Source organism: Salvelinus namaycush, chromosome 6, assembly GCF_016432855.1.
Source record: "Salvelinus namaycush isolate Seneca chromosome 6, SaNama_1.0, whole genome shotgun sequence".
In the NCBI taxonomy this organism is placed as follows: domain Eukaryota; kingdom Metazoa; phylum Chordata; class Actinopteri; order Salmoniformes; family Salmonidae; genus Salvelinus; species Salvelinus namaycush.
The window spans coordinates 18,978,925-18,993,721 of record NC_052312.1 but is presented as its reverse complement, the minus strand read 5'-3'; the positions used below and the strand labels follow the sequence as shown (position 1 = coordinate 18,993,721).

Below are 14,797 nucleotides of genomic sequence, written 5' to 3'. Positions count from 1 at the left end.
GGAGACTCATATCTCCCTCACTAACTTTAAGCATCAGCTGTCAGAGCAGCTCACAGATCATTGCACCTGTACATAGCCCATCCAACTACCTCATCCCCATATTGCTATTTATTTTTTTGCTCCTTTGCACCCCAGTATCTCTACTTGCACATTCATCTTCTGCACATCTATCACTCCAGTGTTTAAATGCTAAATTGTAATTACATTGCCACTACGGCCTATTTATTGCCTTACCTCCCTAATCTTACCTAATTTGCACACACTGTATATAGATTTTTTAAATATTGTGTTATTGACTGTAGGTTTGTTTATTCCATGTGTAACTGTGTTGTTGTTTGTGTCGCACTGCTTTGCTTTATCTTGGCCAGGTCGCAGTTGTAAATGAGAACTTGGCCTATCTGGTTAAATAAAGGTGAAATACATTTTTTAAAATATCTTACAGATGTTTATTTATTTTTATTTTTTATTATGAACGAAAAAAATACAAAAATAGAAATATACAAACAAGAGTACATAAACCTAACAGACAGAGGTATGACATATCGAGATACATGTTCAATTTGTCAAAAAGTTTTATGGTGTGTATTGCTTTTTTGTTTTTACATTTACTGATAATTTCAAAATATTATTTCAATTATCTCTTAAATAATGGGAAGAGGGGTTTGTTCTCCGCCCACTTCATTTCCATCTTACAGATGTGTGAAGCCTATCTCAGAGAGGTAAAGAAACAGCGGTAGAAGCTGTGTCCGTATAAATATGAACATTCATTTATCATAATAAATCAAAAACAACACCCCGGGATAGTGTAAATTATCTAAAAGAACTACAAGAACAAGTTAGGCAGACAATTCAGTAGTCATTTGATTTCAATCCACGTTGTCTCAGTCCATTGACGAAATACATAAAATGCGTGTTACCTTGCTGATTACAAAACGTGCTAATGCAAATAATGTTACATTGTATTCTCGGATGCAAGGCCGTCTGCTATAATACAATTCCACTGTGGTATACCCCATCTGAGGGATCGTCTCACTAGCCTAATCAATTCTGACACCTGGTGGTGAAACATGATAACAAAAATTAATCCAAAACTGCCGATATAAACACCATTGAAACGAATTCGTGAATCGTGGAACAAGTTACATTTGATGATAAATCGGAGAAAATTATTCGTACACTGGTTTGGCTCTTTAACGTTGGAGTTTTTTGGGGCGTTGTGACAGCCGAAGCCTCAGTCTGACCTTCTAGTACCACCCCCTCTCCTGTTCCAAGTAAACAATACGGAAGTTACCCAGAACTCTGCCTATCAACAAGAAAGACGACAGAAAGGGTAAGGTTGCTAACTTCGTTGTTACAGGCATTTATATACACAATTTCTCGCCGTTTTTTATTAATATGTACATCAGAGTGTTTGTATGTATATAAGAATGCTTTTTTATCGCGTGGCACGTTCAGGAAAACAACGAAAGGAAGAGGGAAGTTAGTCAGAGCTATCATTAGCATTAGCCACAACAAGGCGAGCGAGCGAAGCAGGGGTGTATTCATTACGTTCTATAATGTAAACCGTTTACGGTTTAAGAACCAAACTGAGCGAACGAAACGGGGAGGGACCTAGCTGAATTTGTCCAATAGAATCTCTCGTTGTCGTTGGAAAACGGTTTCCTTTTAGAGTAAACTGTTTCTGTACAAAACGTTTTAAAACAGACGAAAGGTTTTGCAACATAATTGGCGTGATGAATCACTTCCTCTTCAAGGAAGTTTGCGGGGGCAGGCATTCAGAAGGTCTAGAAGGTATGTACATAATTTCACATAATCTAGAATTAAAATGACACAGAAAAAACGTGATATTGAAAATCGCAAGCATTTTTGTCTTTAGGATTAGCTTGCTGGTAACTCATACAGCATAAGGTTAGCTAGCTGCGTCATTTAGTTAGCCAACGTTACTGGCAAGGCAGGACATGGCTGTGTATAATATTTAAAAGAGTCACGATCGGTGTCGTTTAAGATGAACATGACGTTATTTATTTATATTACAGAATATTGGGTGACTGTCATTCATATTCCATTCACCCAGCTCAATGTAACATCGATAGGTTAAGGCTACTAAGTCACATGATACTCAAAATGTCCCAGTACTGTTACCCATCATGAGGTTGCTACAACCTAGCCTATGAATGAAAGTTTACAGGTCGAGAGAATTGAGTAATCAAGGTGACACATTAAATATCGATTTACACAATCTTGACTGTATCTAGATGATATAGGGCGGCTATACCCAAACAGGGGTACGCCAAATAGAAATGTGATTCACATTTTCAAACAGTCCATAAAGATTTTTTTTAACTAGGCAAGTCAGTTAGGAACAATTTCTTATTTACAATGACGGCCAAACCCGGACGACGCTGGGCCAATTGTGCGTCGCCCTATGGGACTCCCAATCACGGCCGGATGTTCTTCAGCCTGATTTCGAAATAGTCGACTGACTCTTGCACTCAGATGCAGTGCCTTAGACTGCTGCGCCACTCGGGAGCCCTAATACAGGTAGCCCGAGTCAAATAATTAACATCCAATCACATTAACCGTTACACTCTCGCGGGAATTCCACTAATGGTCCGTATGTAGCTGCTGCTCATTCTGTTTGCTCGAAAATTGATAAATGGTTAAAGAAATGTAAAGTAAGCGGCACAAATATGATGAGAACTACATTGATTTGGGGCTCACCTATATTGGGAGTAGTGCCTTTCCTCAGCCACAGTGTGTTAAATGTGCAAAAGTACTACCTCACAACTCGATGAAACCTTCACTCTTGCACAGACATTTAGAAATGAAACATGCCAATTTGAAAAATAAGCCACAGGAGTTTTTTGAGCGAGAATAAAGACGACTGTCGAGTAGTAAGACAGGTATTAAAGCAACAGATACCATTTATAAGAAGGGGCTAGAAGCGTCTTATATGTTGAGCTACCGAGTGGCTAGGACAGGTAAGCCCCATCCTATTGTGGAGGACTTAATTCTTCCTGCTCCCGCAGATATGGCTGGGACAATGCTGGGGGAAAAGGCCCAAAAACTATACAGACAATTTCTCCATGAAACAACACTGTTTCATGACGCATTAGTGACATGGCAGGAGATGTTATGAAACAGTTACTGCTTCGCATACATGCCAGTGAATTCTATGCGTTAAAGCTGGATGAGTCAACATTTAACATATCGTATATCGTATAGTGTGTGTGTGTGGTAAAAATACAACATTTAAGTGACCTGACCCTGGTGCTAGACAGGGTATGCAGCTGGAGGTTGAATGTTTGAAGGGGTACGGGACTATAAAAAGTTTGTGTACCACTGATCTAGGGTGTAATCATTAGTCCAACAGTTGGAAATGAGAGTTTCTTTATTGGACAAATTCAGGTATGTTTATCACCGTTCCATTTTAAGAAATATTTTAACAGAATCGGCGCAATGAATAATTCCTTCTCGCATCTATCTATGCGCTCTCCTCTCACCGTTTCACTTCGCTTGTGGACTTCAGTGCACAACACATCAGCTGTCTGTGACAATGCAAAAAAACTAACCAAGCTATATCATGACCGCTAACCGCTACACACAGCCTACATCATTGTCACGTCATAGTCAACATAGCTACTAGAACTAATGCGTTAGTAAACCCGTTACAATCATGCAGTACAGTGAGCAGCAAGCAGTTTAGCAGTTACACCGGTGGGCCCCAGGGGCAAACAATGTATACAAATAAAAGCTTACCTTGCCTTGGAAGAGTTCCAGTGTTAGATAGCCAGCTAGCTAACATAGCATTCCCCTCTGTTTAAGCCGGGTGTTTGAGTAGGCTAAACTAGCTAGCTGCATTCAACGGTAACAAAGTGAAAGTGAAAAAACGTATACTTCAAAATATACAGTTGAAGTCGGAAGTTAACATACACCTTAGCCAAATACATTTACACTCAGTTTTTCACAATTCCTGACATTTAATCCTAGTAAAAATTCCCACTCTTAGGTCAGTTAGATCACCTCTTTATTTTAGGAATGTGAAATGTCAGAATAATAGTAGAGAGAATGATTTATTTCAGCTTTTATTTCTTTCATCAAATTCCCAGTGGGTCAGAAGTTTACATACACTCAATTAGTATTTGGTAGCATTGCCTTTACATTTTTTAACTTGGGTCAAACATTTTGGGTAGCCTTCCACTAGCTTCCCACAACAAGTTGGGTGAATTTTGGCCCATTCCTCCTGACAGAGCTGGTGTAACTGAGTCAGGTTTGTAGGCCTCCTTGCTCACACACACTTTTTCAGTTGTGCCCACACATTTTCTATAGGATTGAGGTCAGGGCTTTATGATGGCCACTCCAATACCTTGACTTTGTTGTCCTTAAGCCATTTTGCCACAACTTTGGAAGAATGCTTGGGGTCATTGTCCATTTGGAAGACCCATTTGCGACCAAGCTTTAACTTCCTTACTGATGTCTTGAGATGTTGCTTCAATATATCCACATAATTTTCCTACCTCATGATGCTATCTATTTTGTGAAGTGCACCAGTCCCTCCTGCAGCAAAGCACCCCCACAACATGTTGCTGCCACCCCCATGCTACACGGTTGGGATGGTGTTCTTCAGCTTGCAAGCATCCCCCTTTTTCCTCCAAACATAACAATGGTCATTATTGCCAAGCAGTTCTATTTTAGTTTCATCAGACCAGAGGACAATTCTCCAAATAGTACTTTCTTTGTCCCCATGTGCAGTTGCAAACCATAGTCTGTCTTTTTATGGAGGTTTTGGAGCAGTGGCTTCTTCCTTGCTGAGCGGCCTTTCAGGTTATGTCGATATAGGACTCGTTTTACTGTGGATATGGATACTTTTGTATCTGTTTCCTCCAGCATCTTCACAAGGTCCTTTGCTGTTGTTCTGGGATTGATTTGCACTTTTCACACCAAAGTAGGTTCATCTCTAGGAGACAGAACGCATCTCCTTCCTGAGCGGTATGACGGCTGCGTGGTCCCATGGTGTTTATACTTGCGTACTATTGTTTGTACAGATGAACGTGGTACCTTCAGGCGTTTGGAAATTGCTCCCAAGGATGAACCAGACTTGTGGAGCTCTACAATTGTTTTTCTGAGGTCTTGGCTGATTTCTTTAGATTTTTTCATGATGTCAATCAAAGAGGCACTGAGTTTGAAGGTAGGCCTTGAAATACAGGTACACCTCCAATAGGCTAATTGACATCATTTGAATCAATCAGAAGCTTCATACATAATTTTCTGGAATTTTCCAAGCTGTTTAATGGCACAGTCAACTTAGTGTATGCTAACTTCTGACCCACTGGAATTGTGAGACAGTGAATTATAAGTGAAATAATCTGTCTGTAAACAATTGTTGGAAAAAATTACTTGTGTCATGCACAAAGTAGATGTCTTGCCAACTTGCCAAAACTATAGTTTGTTAACATGAAATTTTGCGGAGTTGTTGAAAAATGAGTTTTAATGACTCCAACCTAAGTGTATGTTAACTTCCGACTTCCAGCTAGCTCCCTCTCTCTTGCTTCTCCTTCATTTTGGAAAAAAATTATTTGTTCAAGTATTGTCTTCTCTCTTTGAGTTAACTACTTACCACATTTTATGCACTGCAGTGCTAGCTAGTTGTAGCTAATGCTTTCAGTACTAGTCATTCTCTGATCCTTTGTTTGGGTGGACAACCTGTTAGTTCTTGCTGCAAGAGCTCTGATAGGTTGGAGGATGTCCTCCATAAGTTGGTCATAATTACTGTGTAAGTCTATGGAAGGGGTACGAACCTTGAGCCAACTAGGTTTTGTACAGACGCTAGCTGTCCTCCAGCAATACCATGGCGCTACCCTACAGAGTGCTGCTGAGTCTACTGTAGACCTTCATTGCAAAACAGGATGTTTTAATCAATTATTTGGTGACATGAATATATTTAGTATAGTTTTATCTAAAAAGTTTAACGTTTTTATTTTTCTGAAATTCTTTGAGGACGGTCCTGCCCATGCTCCTCTGAGGAGCCTCCACTGATGTAAACATTGGGTTCTTGATAAAAATAGATAACCATGACATTGAACACAACACATACTTTAAGCGAACAACTTCAGATGTCTGGCTGTCATAAGTAAAGGCTTAAGCGAGTTCTGTAGCTATGTTTCTGTCATTCCCTCCTGTTCCTCTAACAATATACCCTGGTCCCAGATATTTTAGTTCTGTCTTGCCATTTTTTTGGCGTGTCAATGGCCATAGGACTTGGCAAGACAGCACAAACAGATTTGGGACCAGGCTAGTCAAAATAGCAATTTTTGCTGACTAGGTTTGGTCTTTGTATTTTCTCAGGTGAAGTCTTCCTCAGCGAGATATTAGCGATGATGGGGCCACTCAGCAAGGCGGACTGAGGGGGATCTGCCTAGATGTTTTTCCATTCTAGTTTCCTTTCTTTTCACAATTTTTGCTCTTTCAAGAGCACCCGCATTTCAGAGGAGCACCATCATTTCAGAGGAGCACCATCATCAGAATGACTGTCTCTTTCAACCTTTGTGTCATCAACATTTTGTTTGTAACTGGTGGGTTTTTACTTTGAATGTGACCTATTATCTATCTGCCTGTTTGTCTGTCGGTCGATATGTCAGGTGGTAAAGAACAATAGTTAAGGCCAGGGTTCCCCAACCCTGTTCCTGGAGAGCTACCGTCCTGTAAGTGTTCGCTCCAACCCTGATCTAGCACCCCTGATTCTAATAATTAGCTGGTTGATAAGCTGAATCAGGTTAGTTACAACTGGGTTGAAACAAAAACCTACAGGAGGGTAGCTCTCCAGGAACAGGGGTGGCGAGCCCTGCTTTAGGCCAACAAGTATTGTAAACATTGTATTTTGTAAGCAGTATCTAGTGTCAAATGTACCGTGTGCAAATACTAGTCAGATCTTTAGTAATGCCCGATTCAGACCTCTGTAACTCTGTTTTGCCTGTTGATTCACAGCCTACAGCAGCCTGGAGCTGGTCTCCAGTACTGGTAAGAGCGCTACCCCTCCCCCTCCCTCTCTCTTGCTATTGTCTCTATTCATGTTATCAAAGGGACCCATCTGCCTCTCACCAGTTTTACACAATACTCTTAGTTATGTGATCAACATGGGTAGGCGTGGGAGTCTCAACTGTAATTGACAATCAGCGGTGGCACCTCCGGTTCTTTTATATGATTTTGCACTCCAATGTTTCCGGCTGTATATATCAATTAATAGTGTATTACAGCCTGATTTTAATCAGACCAGGAATACCGTAGCAAAATGTTTTGCAACAGGAAAACAAATATATGTGTTCTTAGGCCGCCCCTCCCAGTCTAATATACTGTAGGGTTCTTCTTTCTCCCAGCTCATTGTGGACGATCTCCCCAAGTCCTGGAGGCTGCGAGAGGAGAGATCAGAAGCTTTGTGCACCACAGCTCGTCCTACCGCCCTCGGCCCTTCTACTGTAGTTGGATTATCAAGGCACATGTAGGAGAGCCTGTTATTCTCAGGTAATGTCTCCCCACTCGCTGTCTTACCGCTGTCTTAGGGGCTTATTTGGTGGGTCAGGGTGCGTCAACGTTTGTCCCCAAACAACTTCTAGTCTAGTCCTTAACCCTCTTGGCACTAGTGCACATCTGAAGGATTTGGGTAGGTGTAAGCAATTGGAGGAAGAGTCTGTCCAGCCTGTCAGTGGACAAGGTGGAGATACCTCCATGTTCTTTAAATAATCTTATCCAATACTTTCAGATCTACATGAAGTGCCAGGGGGGTACGGTGTAGGGGTTGTGTCCGGACTGGACTTTAGAAATGTCACATCGTGTAAAGGAAAATGGCTTCATAGCCAAATAATGTAGTTTTTGATTATTTGCTTACTTACTTATTGTTTGCTTGTTATCTATTTTTTTCCCCATCACTCTTTCAGTTTCTCCCAGTTTTCCACACGGTGTAAGAAGGAATGGGTCTCGGTGACGTCATCGACTGGCAAGCCCATTACCCTCTGTGGTTCCGACCTGCCAAAACCCATGGAGTTGGTGGGGGGAAACATTACAGTGACGCACCACTTCCTGACACACTTAACCCCTGTGTCTGCGTTCCGCCTGGGCTATGTCAGAGGTATGGTGCTGTGATGTTAGGCTATATCACTTGTTAATCATGACCTAGTAGACTCGTTATAACTCTCTTTGAGTACCAGGAAATTCAATATAGCTAATAGAAATATCAGCTTCTCCCTCTCTCCCCCTTTCCCTGACACTCCTCTCTCTCTAGACTCCGGTGACTGTACGGGGGTGGACTTTGAGTGTTTGGACGGGTGCTGCCTGCCCCTGTCGTGGCGTTGTAATGGCCGGGTGGAGTGCCTGGGTGAAGGGGTGGGCCTGGGCATAGACGAGCAGGACTGTGATGGAGAGATGAAGATCCTGAACCTGGATCCTGAACATGGCAAAACAGTGGTGGGCACCACCACACCAGAGTCCTACAGGGCGCGGGAGGCAGGAAGAGAGAAGAACAGAGGGAGTAACAGCAGAGGGAGGGATTGGGAAACAGTAGGGAAGGCACCGGGCGAGCTGGAGAAAGAGGAGGAGGAGACAGAGAAGCAAGTAGACGAGGATGGGGACCACACCAAGGAAAAGGAGCCAGCCAATCCTATATATGACTTCTGGCATTTCCAGCCTCATGGACTCCCCAGCCACCAGCCTCACAGAGCCCACCCCAGTGTGACCCGGACCCCCGTTGAGTGGCCCTGCGGGGGCCTCCTCCAGACCTTCTATGGGACGTTCGCCCCTCCTTCCATCAGGGGCCCCTCTCTGTTCTGTGTGTGGACCCTGGACCCCCAGGACTCTAGGCCTCTGAAGCTGGACCTGCGGCTGCTGGAGCTGGGGCCTGGAGACACGGTCACCATCACTGACAGACAACATGGCATCGGGGAACTCCTCAAAACTGTGAGTGTGCCTGGGGTGTGTTTGTGTCTTAGAGTTAGTTAAAGTAGCCCCTTATAAACTGATACGGGGTCAGATATTATTTAATTACTCTCGGATTGGAAGTAGGCTAGTCTTATTGTTAATCTGTGGTGAAAGGCAACTTCTACCTCTAGAGTTTGTTACAAGACCGTTCAGTTTAATTACCCAAGTTATTTTACTAATTCTAATAATTTCACCGTCTTCCCTTTCCCTTTGCGACAGATCACCAGCGCGTCCAATTACAAGGCCATCCAGGTCGAGTCCCGGACCGGCCTCCTCTCCCTGACCTATCGTACGCTCCCCGGCTCTGAGGGGCTGGGCTTCAACGCCACCTACCGTGTCGGGGGCTACTGCCCCCCCTGGGAAGGTAAATGTGGGGGTGCCGCAGGGGGGTGTTACACCCAGGAACAAAAGTGTGACGGCCACTGGGACTGTCCCGAGACGGGACATGACGAAGCAGGGTGCAGGGGGTGTCCCCGGGACCAGTATGCCTGTGGAGCGGCTGGGCAGAGGGCGCTGCTGGCGGGGCACAGCTTCCTAGGGCGTCCGGTGTGTTTCCCTGCCATGGAGAGGTGTAACTACCAGCTGTACTGTTCTGATGGGAGCGATGAGAGAGACTGTTCTATATGTCAACCTGGGACCTTCCACTGCGACAGTGACAGGTAGAGGAGTGTGTGTGTGTGTTTTGGGGGGGGGGGGTCATTTTTCTGCCAATGAAATCTTTATATTTGAGATTCTTCAAAGCATCAGATGACATGGCCTCCACAATCACCCGACCTCACTCAAGTTCAGATGGTTTGGGATGAGTTGGACCGCAGAGCTGTCATCAAGGCAAAGAGTGGCTACTTTGAAGAATCTCAAATATAAAATAGATTTTGATTTGTTAAACACTTTTTTTGGTTACTACATGATTCTACGTGTATATATATATATATACATACATACACACACACAAAATACATTATCTTTGAGAACTAACAATCATCAAAATAAAATATAGATAGTGAAAGAGAATTGAAAATTCTAAAAGCAAGAATTTAGAAGTATTGATTTTATTTGGTTTGAGCAAAATAACACCGCGTTGGCCATGGCAAATTTCTCTCAACTCCATGGATAAATGTGTAGAATTGCAGGATGTTGGCTTAAAAAGGTCTACACTGCCAAGATGGGGGATCTCAATTTTTTTTCTCTCAAATCCACAGGGACAACCGTGCCCGTTGTCACACCCCCTACCATGCCCACGCCCACCACCTAAGCCCCCTTTTGATCCAGAATTTTTTTTAGTGTGTGCATGCGTTTAATGTTTGTTAGTGAGCTTTGATATGTCTGTTAGTGTAGTTTCGATGTGACATGCGTGTGGTGTGTTTCGATGTGTGTGTATACGCCACCTGAACTGTTTGTGTCTCTGCCCCAGGTGTGTTTTTGAGAGCTGGCGCTGTGACGGCCAGCTGGACTGTAAGGACGGGACAGACGAGCTGAACTGCACCGTGACCCTGCCTCCCAAGGTCATCATCTGCGGGGGCCTCCTCCAGACCTTCTATGGGACGTTCGCCCCTCCTTCCATCAGGGGCCCCCCTCTGTTCTGTGTGTGGACCCTGGACCCCCAGGACTCTAGGCCTCTGAAGCTGGACCTGCGGCTGCTGGAGCTGGGGCCTGGAGACACGGTCACCATCACTGACAGACAGCAGGGCACCGGGGAACTTATCAAAACTGTGAGTGTGGGGGGGGGGTGTACTGGAGTTTGGTTGACGTTGCCCCTAATAAACTGAAACGAAGTCAGATATTTATATATTTTTTCAGAGAGTAGGGTTGTCTGATCCTAGATCTGTGGTTAAAGCCAACTTTTCTACCTTTGAAATCACTGGGAAAGTTAATTTGCCCAAGTTAATTTACTCAATCTAATCACTTCACCCTCTCCCTCTCTTTCCCTCTGTGACAGATCACTAATGCGTCCAATTACAAGGCAATCCAGGTCGAGTCCCGGACCGGCCTCCTCTCCCTGACCTATCGTACGCTCCCCGGCTCTGAGGGGCTGGGCTTCAACGCCACCTACCGTGTCGGGGGCTACTGCCCCCCCTGGGAAGGTAAATGTGGGGGTGCCGCGGGCGGCTGCTACACCCAGGAACAGAAGTGTGACGGCCACTGGGACTGTCCCGAGACGGGACATGACGAAGCAGGGTGCAGGGGGTGTCCCCGGGACCAGTTTGCCTGTGGAGCGGCTGGGCAGAGGGCGCTGCTGGCGGGGCATAGCTTCCTAGGGCGTCCGGTGTGTTTCCCTGCCAAGGAGAGGTGTAACTACCAGCTGTACTGTTCTGATGGGAGCGATGAGAGAGACTGTTCTATATGTCAACCTGGGACCTTCCACTGCGACAGTGACAGGTAGAGGAGGGTGTGTGAGGGTGCGTGGTGTGTTTTTGATGTGTGTAAGTGTATACGCCATCTTGACCGTTTGTCTCTTCCCCAGGTGTGTGTTTGAGAGCTGGCGCTGTGACGGCCAGGTGGACTGCAAGGACGGGACAGACGAGCTGAACTGTTCCGTGACCCTGCCTCGGAAGGTCATCACCGCGGCAACCGTTGGCAGCCTGGTCTGTGGGCTGTTGCTGGTCATCGCTATGGGCTGCACCTGCAAGCTTTACTCACTGCGCACCCGAGAATACAGGTATCCCTCATGCACCTCACACGTCAGGTTTACTACATGTTGATGCTTCATCACCCACAAACGCCTCCCTTGATCTGTGTCCAAATTGTCTTCTTCGACCAGACCCCCATATGTTTCTGTCTGTCTTCCTCCTGCAGTATGTTTGCTCCAATCAGCCGCCAAGAGGCGGCGCTGATCCAGCAGCAGGCTCCTCCCTCCTACGGTCAGCTGATTGCCCAGGGCATCATCCCTCCAGTGGAGGACTTCCCCACAGAGAACCCCAACGAGGTGAGAGCCTAGTAACAGGTCTAGGATCAGCTAACAGTCCCCCAATCCTAACCCTAAGTGACCTTAGATCAGGAACTAACGGCAACTTTGTCCCACTGTGCTCTGATTGGAGCACAATTAACTGAAGGCCTCAAATAACAGATTACTTGAGATTTCCTTTCTTTGGTTTCCTTCCTTTACAAGGGGAATCCTTCACTAACTTAGTTTATTTGAAATCTCCTCAGTAGGACCGTCGGTCCTCTGACTCCTCATGACTCCTCATGACTAGCCTTGTACATCTGACCTACCAGAGGCACTGAGGGTTCAGCTTCACTGCTTGACTCATTATCATCAGCCTGCATTATGAGAGTAGCAGCAGGAGCATGGTCTCATAGATTGAGTTACACCAGGGCCTGTAGGAGTGCTGATCTAGGATCGGTTTAGCTTTTTAGATCGTAATGAGTAATATTATACGGACAGGGGGAACCTGATCATAGAGCTGTCTGATTAGCTGCTGCAGACAGCTGAAGGAGGTCAAGAGGACTAACTAAAACAATGTGCTCTCTGTTTCACTGTGTTGTAGCTTCATTTAATGGTGATCTTATGCAAATCATAAACTTAAATGATAATGTTAAGAAATAAGCGTTTTTGTACAGCACATTTTCAAATTCAACAAATTAAACCTCAAGGTTTAAATATTTTTCTTGTTCTGTGTCTGTCTCTCTGTGTTTCTCTTTCTCTCTCTCCCCCCATCAGTCTTCCTCTCTTACTCTGAGAGGTATCCTCCAGCTCCTCAGACAGGACACCGCCAACTCTCCACGTCGCCGTCGCCGTCCCCGATTCGTCCGCCGGGCTGTCCGTCGCATGCGGAGGTGGGGCTTAATCCCTAGATCCGCCTCCAGGCCCTCTCAGCCTTCCAGTTCCGCCCCCCAGCATACAGATCCCACCTCTACTGGTGTAGAGCCCAGTCAATCAACTCCCGCAACTTCCTCATTGGCTGTGGAAGCCGTCAATCTGCCGTTGCCACAGAAACTAGGCTTGCTCCCTCAGACGGTGCAGCACCCACCACCACCACCGCCGCCTCCCGCCTCCCTTCCTCCACCCCTTGTCTCTATCCCAGCCACCCCCCAGAGCTTCCCCGTGGCTGCCCCTCCCACCCCCAGTAGCCCCTCCCTAGCCTCGCTCTTCCACTCTCTGGGGCGCAGTATCTCTCGCTTCCGCGCCTCCCCGTTCTCCTCCTCCCCCACCAACTCCCTGCCCCTCTCCGAATCCCCCTCTTTCTCCTCTTCGGAGGATGAGGTGCTGCTTATCCCCCTCTCGGAGGACATGACCTCGGAGGATGACGTCCCCCTGCTAACCCTTGACCCCTGACCTTATCCAAACCCCACCGCCCTCCCTAAATGATGTGCACAGTGCTCGCGCACAGGAGCACCGCAAGGCTCTCCCCCCTCTCTGTGCTGATGTAGTGCCTTTTGAATTACATTGGGTTGGTTTTGACTGACTGTAGAAATCTAGTATTCAATGCTTTTATGTTATTGAGTGTGGGACCTCCTTGAGAAAGTGTGTACGTGTGCCTGCCTCCGCGTGCGTGTAGTCATGAATGTGTGTAGTCTGAAAGTGGTGAACTTTGCACAGAGAATCTTCCTCCCAAATCCTCATGCTCTAATATATCAGCTACTGTCAAATGAGTGATTTATTTTGTTTCTAACACATGAAAGAGCTTGTCTTCATGTGACTCGTATGTGTGACTACGTCATGTGTGTTTTAGTATTTATGAGGGTGAGTATAGGGCGGCAGTGTAAGGGTATGGAAGATGTAAATTATACCCCCCCCTCATTTAAGTGCCTTGTTTAGAAGCTTCCTGCATATGATGAATTTGAATGATTACACACACGTACTGCATGCATACTGTCACAAATACGCTTTATATACAAAAGTATGTGGACACCCCTTCAAATTAGTGGACTCTGCTATTTCAGCCACACCTGTTGCTTACCGGTGTATAAAATCGGGCACACAGCCATGCAGTCTCCAGTAGAATGGCCTTACTGAAGAGCTCAGTGACTTTCAACATGGCACTGTCATAGGATGCCACCTTTCCAACAAGTCAGTGCGTCAAATTTCTGCCCTGCTAGAGCTGCCCCGGGCAACTGTAAGGGCTGTTATTGTGAAGTGGAAACGTCTAGGAGCATCAGCAGCGAAGTGGTAGGCCATACCGAGTGTTGTAGCGTGTGATAATCGTTTACAACACTCACTACCGAGTTCCAAACTGCCTCTGGAAGCAATGCCAGTCAGCACAATAACTATTCTTTGGGAGCTTCATGAAATTGGTTTCCATGGCAGAGCAGCCAAGAGTTGGCTGGACTGGTGTAAAGCTCGCCACCATTGGACTCTGGAGCAGTGGAAACGCGTTCTCTGGAGTGATGAATCACGCTTCACCATCAGGCAGTCCGATGGCAGATGCCAGGAGAATGCTACCTGCCCCAATGCATAGTGTCAACTGTAAAGTTTGGTGGAGGAGGAATAATGGTCTGGGGTTGCTTTTCATGGTTCGGGCTAGGACCCTTAGTTCCAGTGAAGGGAAATCTTAACGCTACAGCATACAATGACATTGTAGACAATTCTGTTCTCCCAACTTTGTGGCAACAGTTTGGGGAAGGCCCTTTCCAATTTCAGCATGACAATGCCACCGTGCACAAAGGGAGGTCCGTACTGAAATTGTTTGTCGAGATCGGTGTGGAAGAACTTGACTGGCTTGCACAGTCCTGACCTCAACCCCATCGAACACCTTTGGGATGAATTGGAACGCAGACTGCAAGCCAGGCCTAATCGCCCAACATCAGGGCCCGACCTCACTAACGCTCTCGTGGCTGAATGGAAGCAAGTCCCCGCATCTAGTGGAAGCAAGTTCCAACATCTAGTGGAAAG

At 45.8% G+C, this 14,797-nt stretch overlaps 1 protein-coding gene across 3 annotated transcripts; it reads left to right on the top strand.

The window, feature by feature from the left end:
* The first annotated feature begins 1,237 nt into the window (after positions 1-1,237).
* LOC120049713 (low-density lipoprotein receptor-related protein 10-like) lies at positions 1,238-13,896 on the top strand. 3 transcript variants are annotated; one of them, XM_038996069.1, is made up of 12 exons: positions 1,238-1,330; positions 6,346-6,572; positions 6,985-7,017; positions 7,374-7,518; positions 7,932-8,122; positions 8,276-8,946; positions 9,187-9,626; positions 10,379-10,676; positions 10,904-11,343; positions 11,429-11,623; positions 11,761-11,890; positions 12,626-13,896. In XM_038996069.1, the coding sequence occupies exons 2-12, from the start codon at positions 6,524-6,526 to the stop codon at positions 13,238-13,240; spliced, it is 3,207 nt and encodes a 1,068-aa protein (XP_038851997.1). In that variant the 5' UTR covers positions 1,238-1,330; positions 6,346-6,523; the 3' UTR covers positions 13,241-13,896. The 3 variants fall into 3 exon arrangements, with proteins under 3 accessions (XP_038851997.1, XP_038851994.1, XP_038851995.1); XM_038996066.1 differs by having other exon boundaries at positions 7,356-7,518; XM_038996067.1 differs by lacking the exon at positions 1,238-1,330 and adding an exon at positions 1,745-1,791 and having other exon boundaries at positions 7,356-7,518.
* Positions 13,897-14,797: the final 901 nt, after the last annotated feature.

What these genes read in the sequence shown, in the direction of transcription:
- LOC120049713 (XM_038996066.1), top strand. Translation starts at nt 6,524, where the DNA reads ATGACTGTCTCTTTCAACCTTTGTGTCATCAACATTTTGTTTGTAACT. An exon ending in GGAGAGCCTGTTATTCTCAG is followed by an intron (nt 7,519 to 7,931) that starts GTAATGTCTCCC and finishes TCACTCTTTCAG; the next exon opens with TTTCTCCCAGTTTTCCACAC. An exon ending in TCGGGGAACTCCTCAAAACT is followed by an intron (nt 8,947 to 9,186) that starts GTGAGTGTGCCT and finishes CCTTTGCGACAG; the next exon opens with ATCACCAGCGCGTCCAATTA.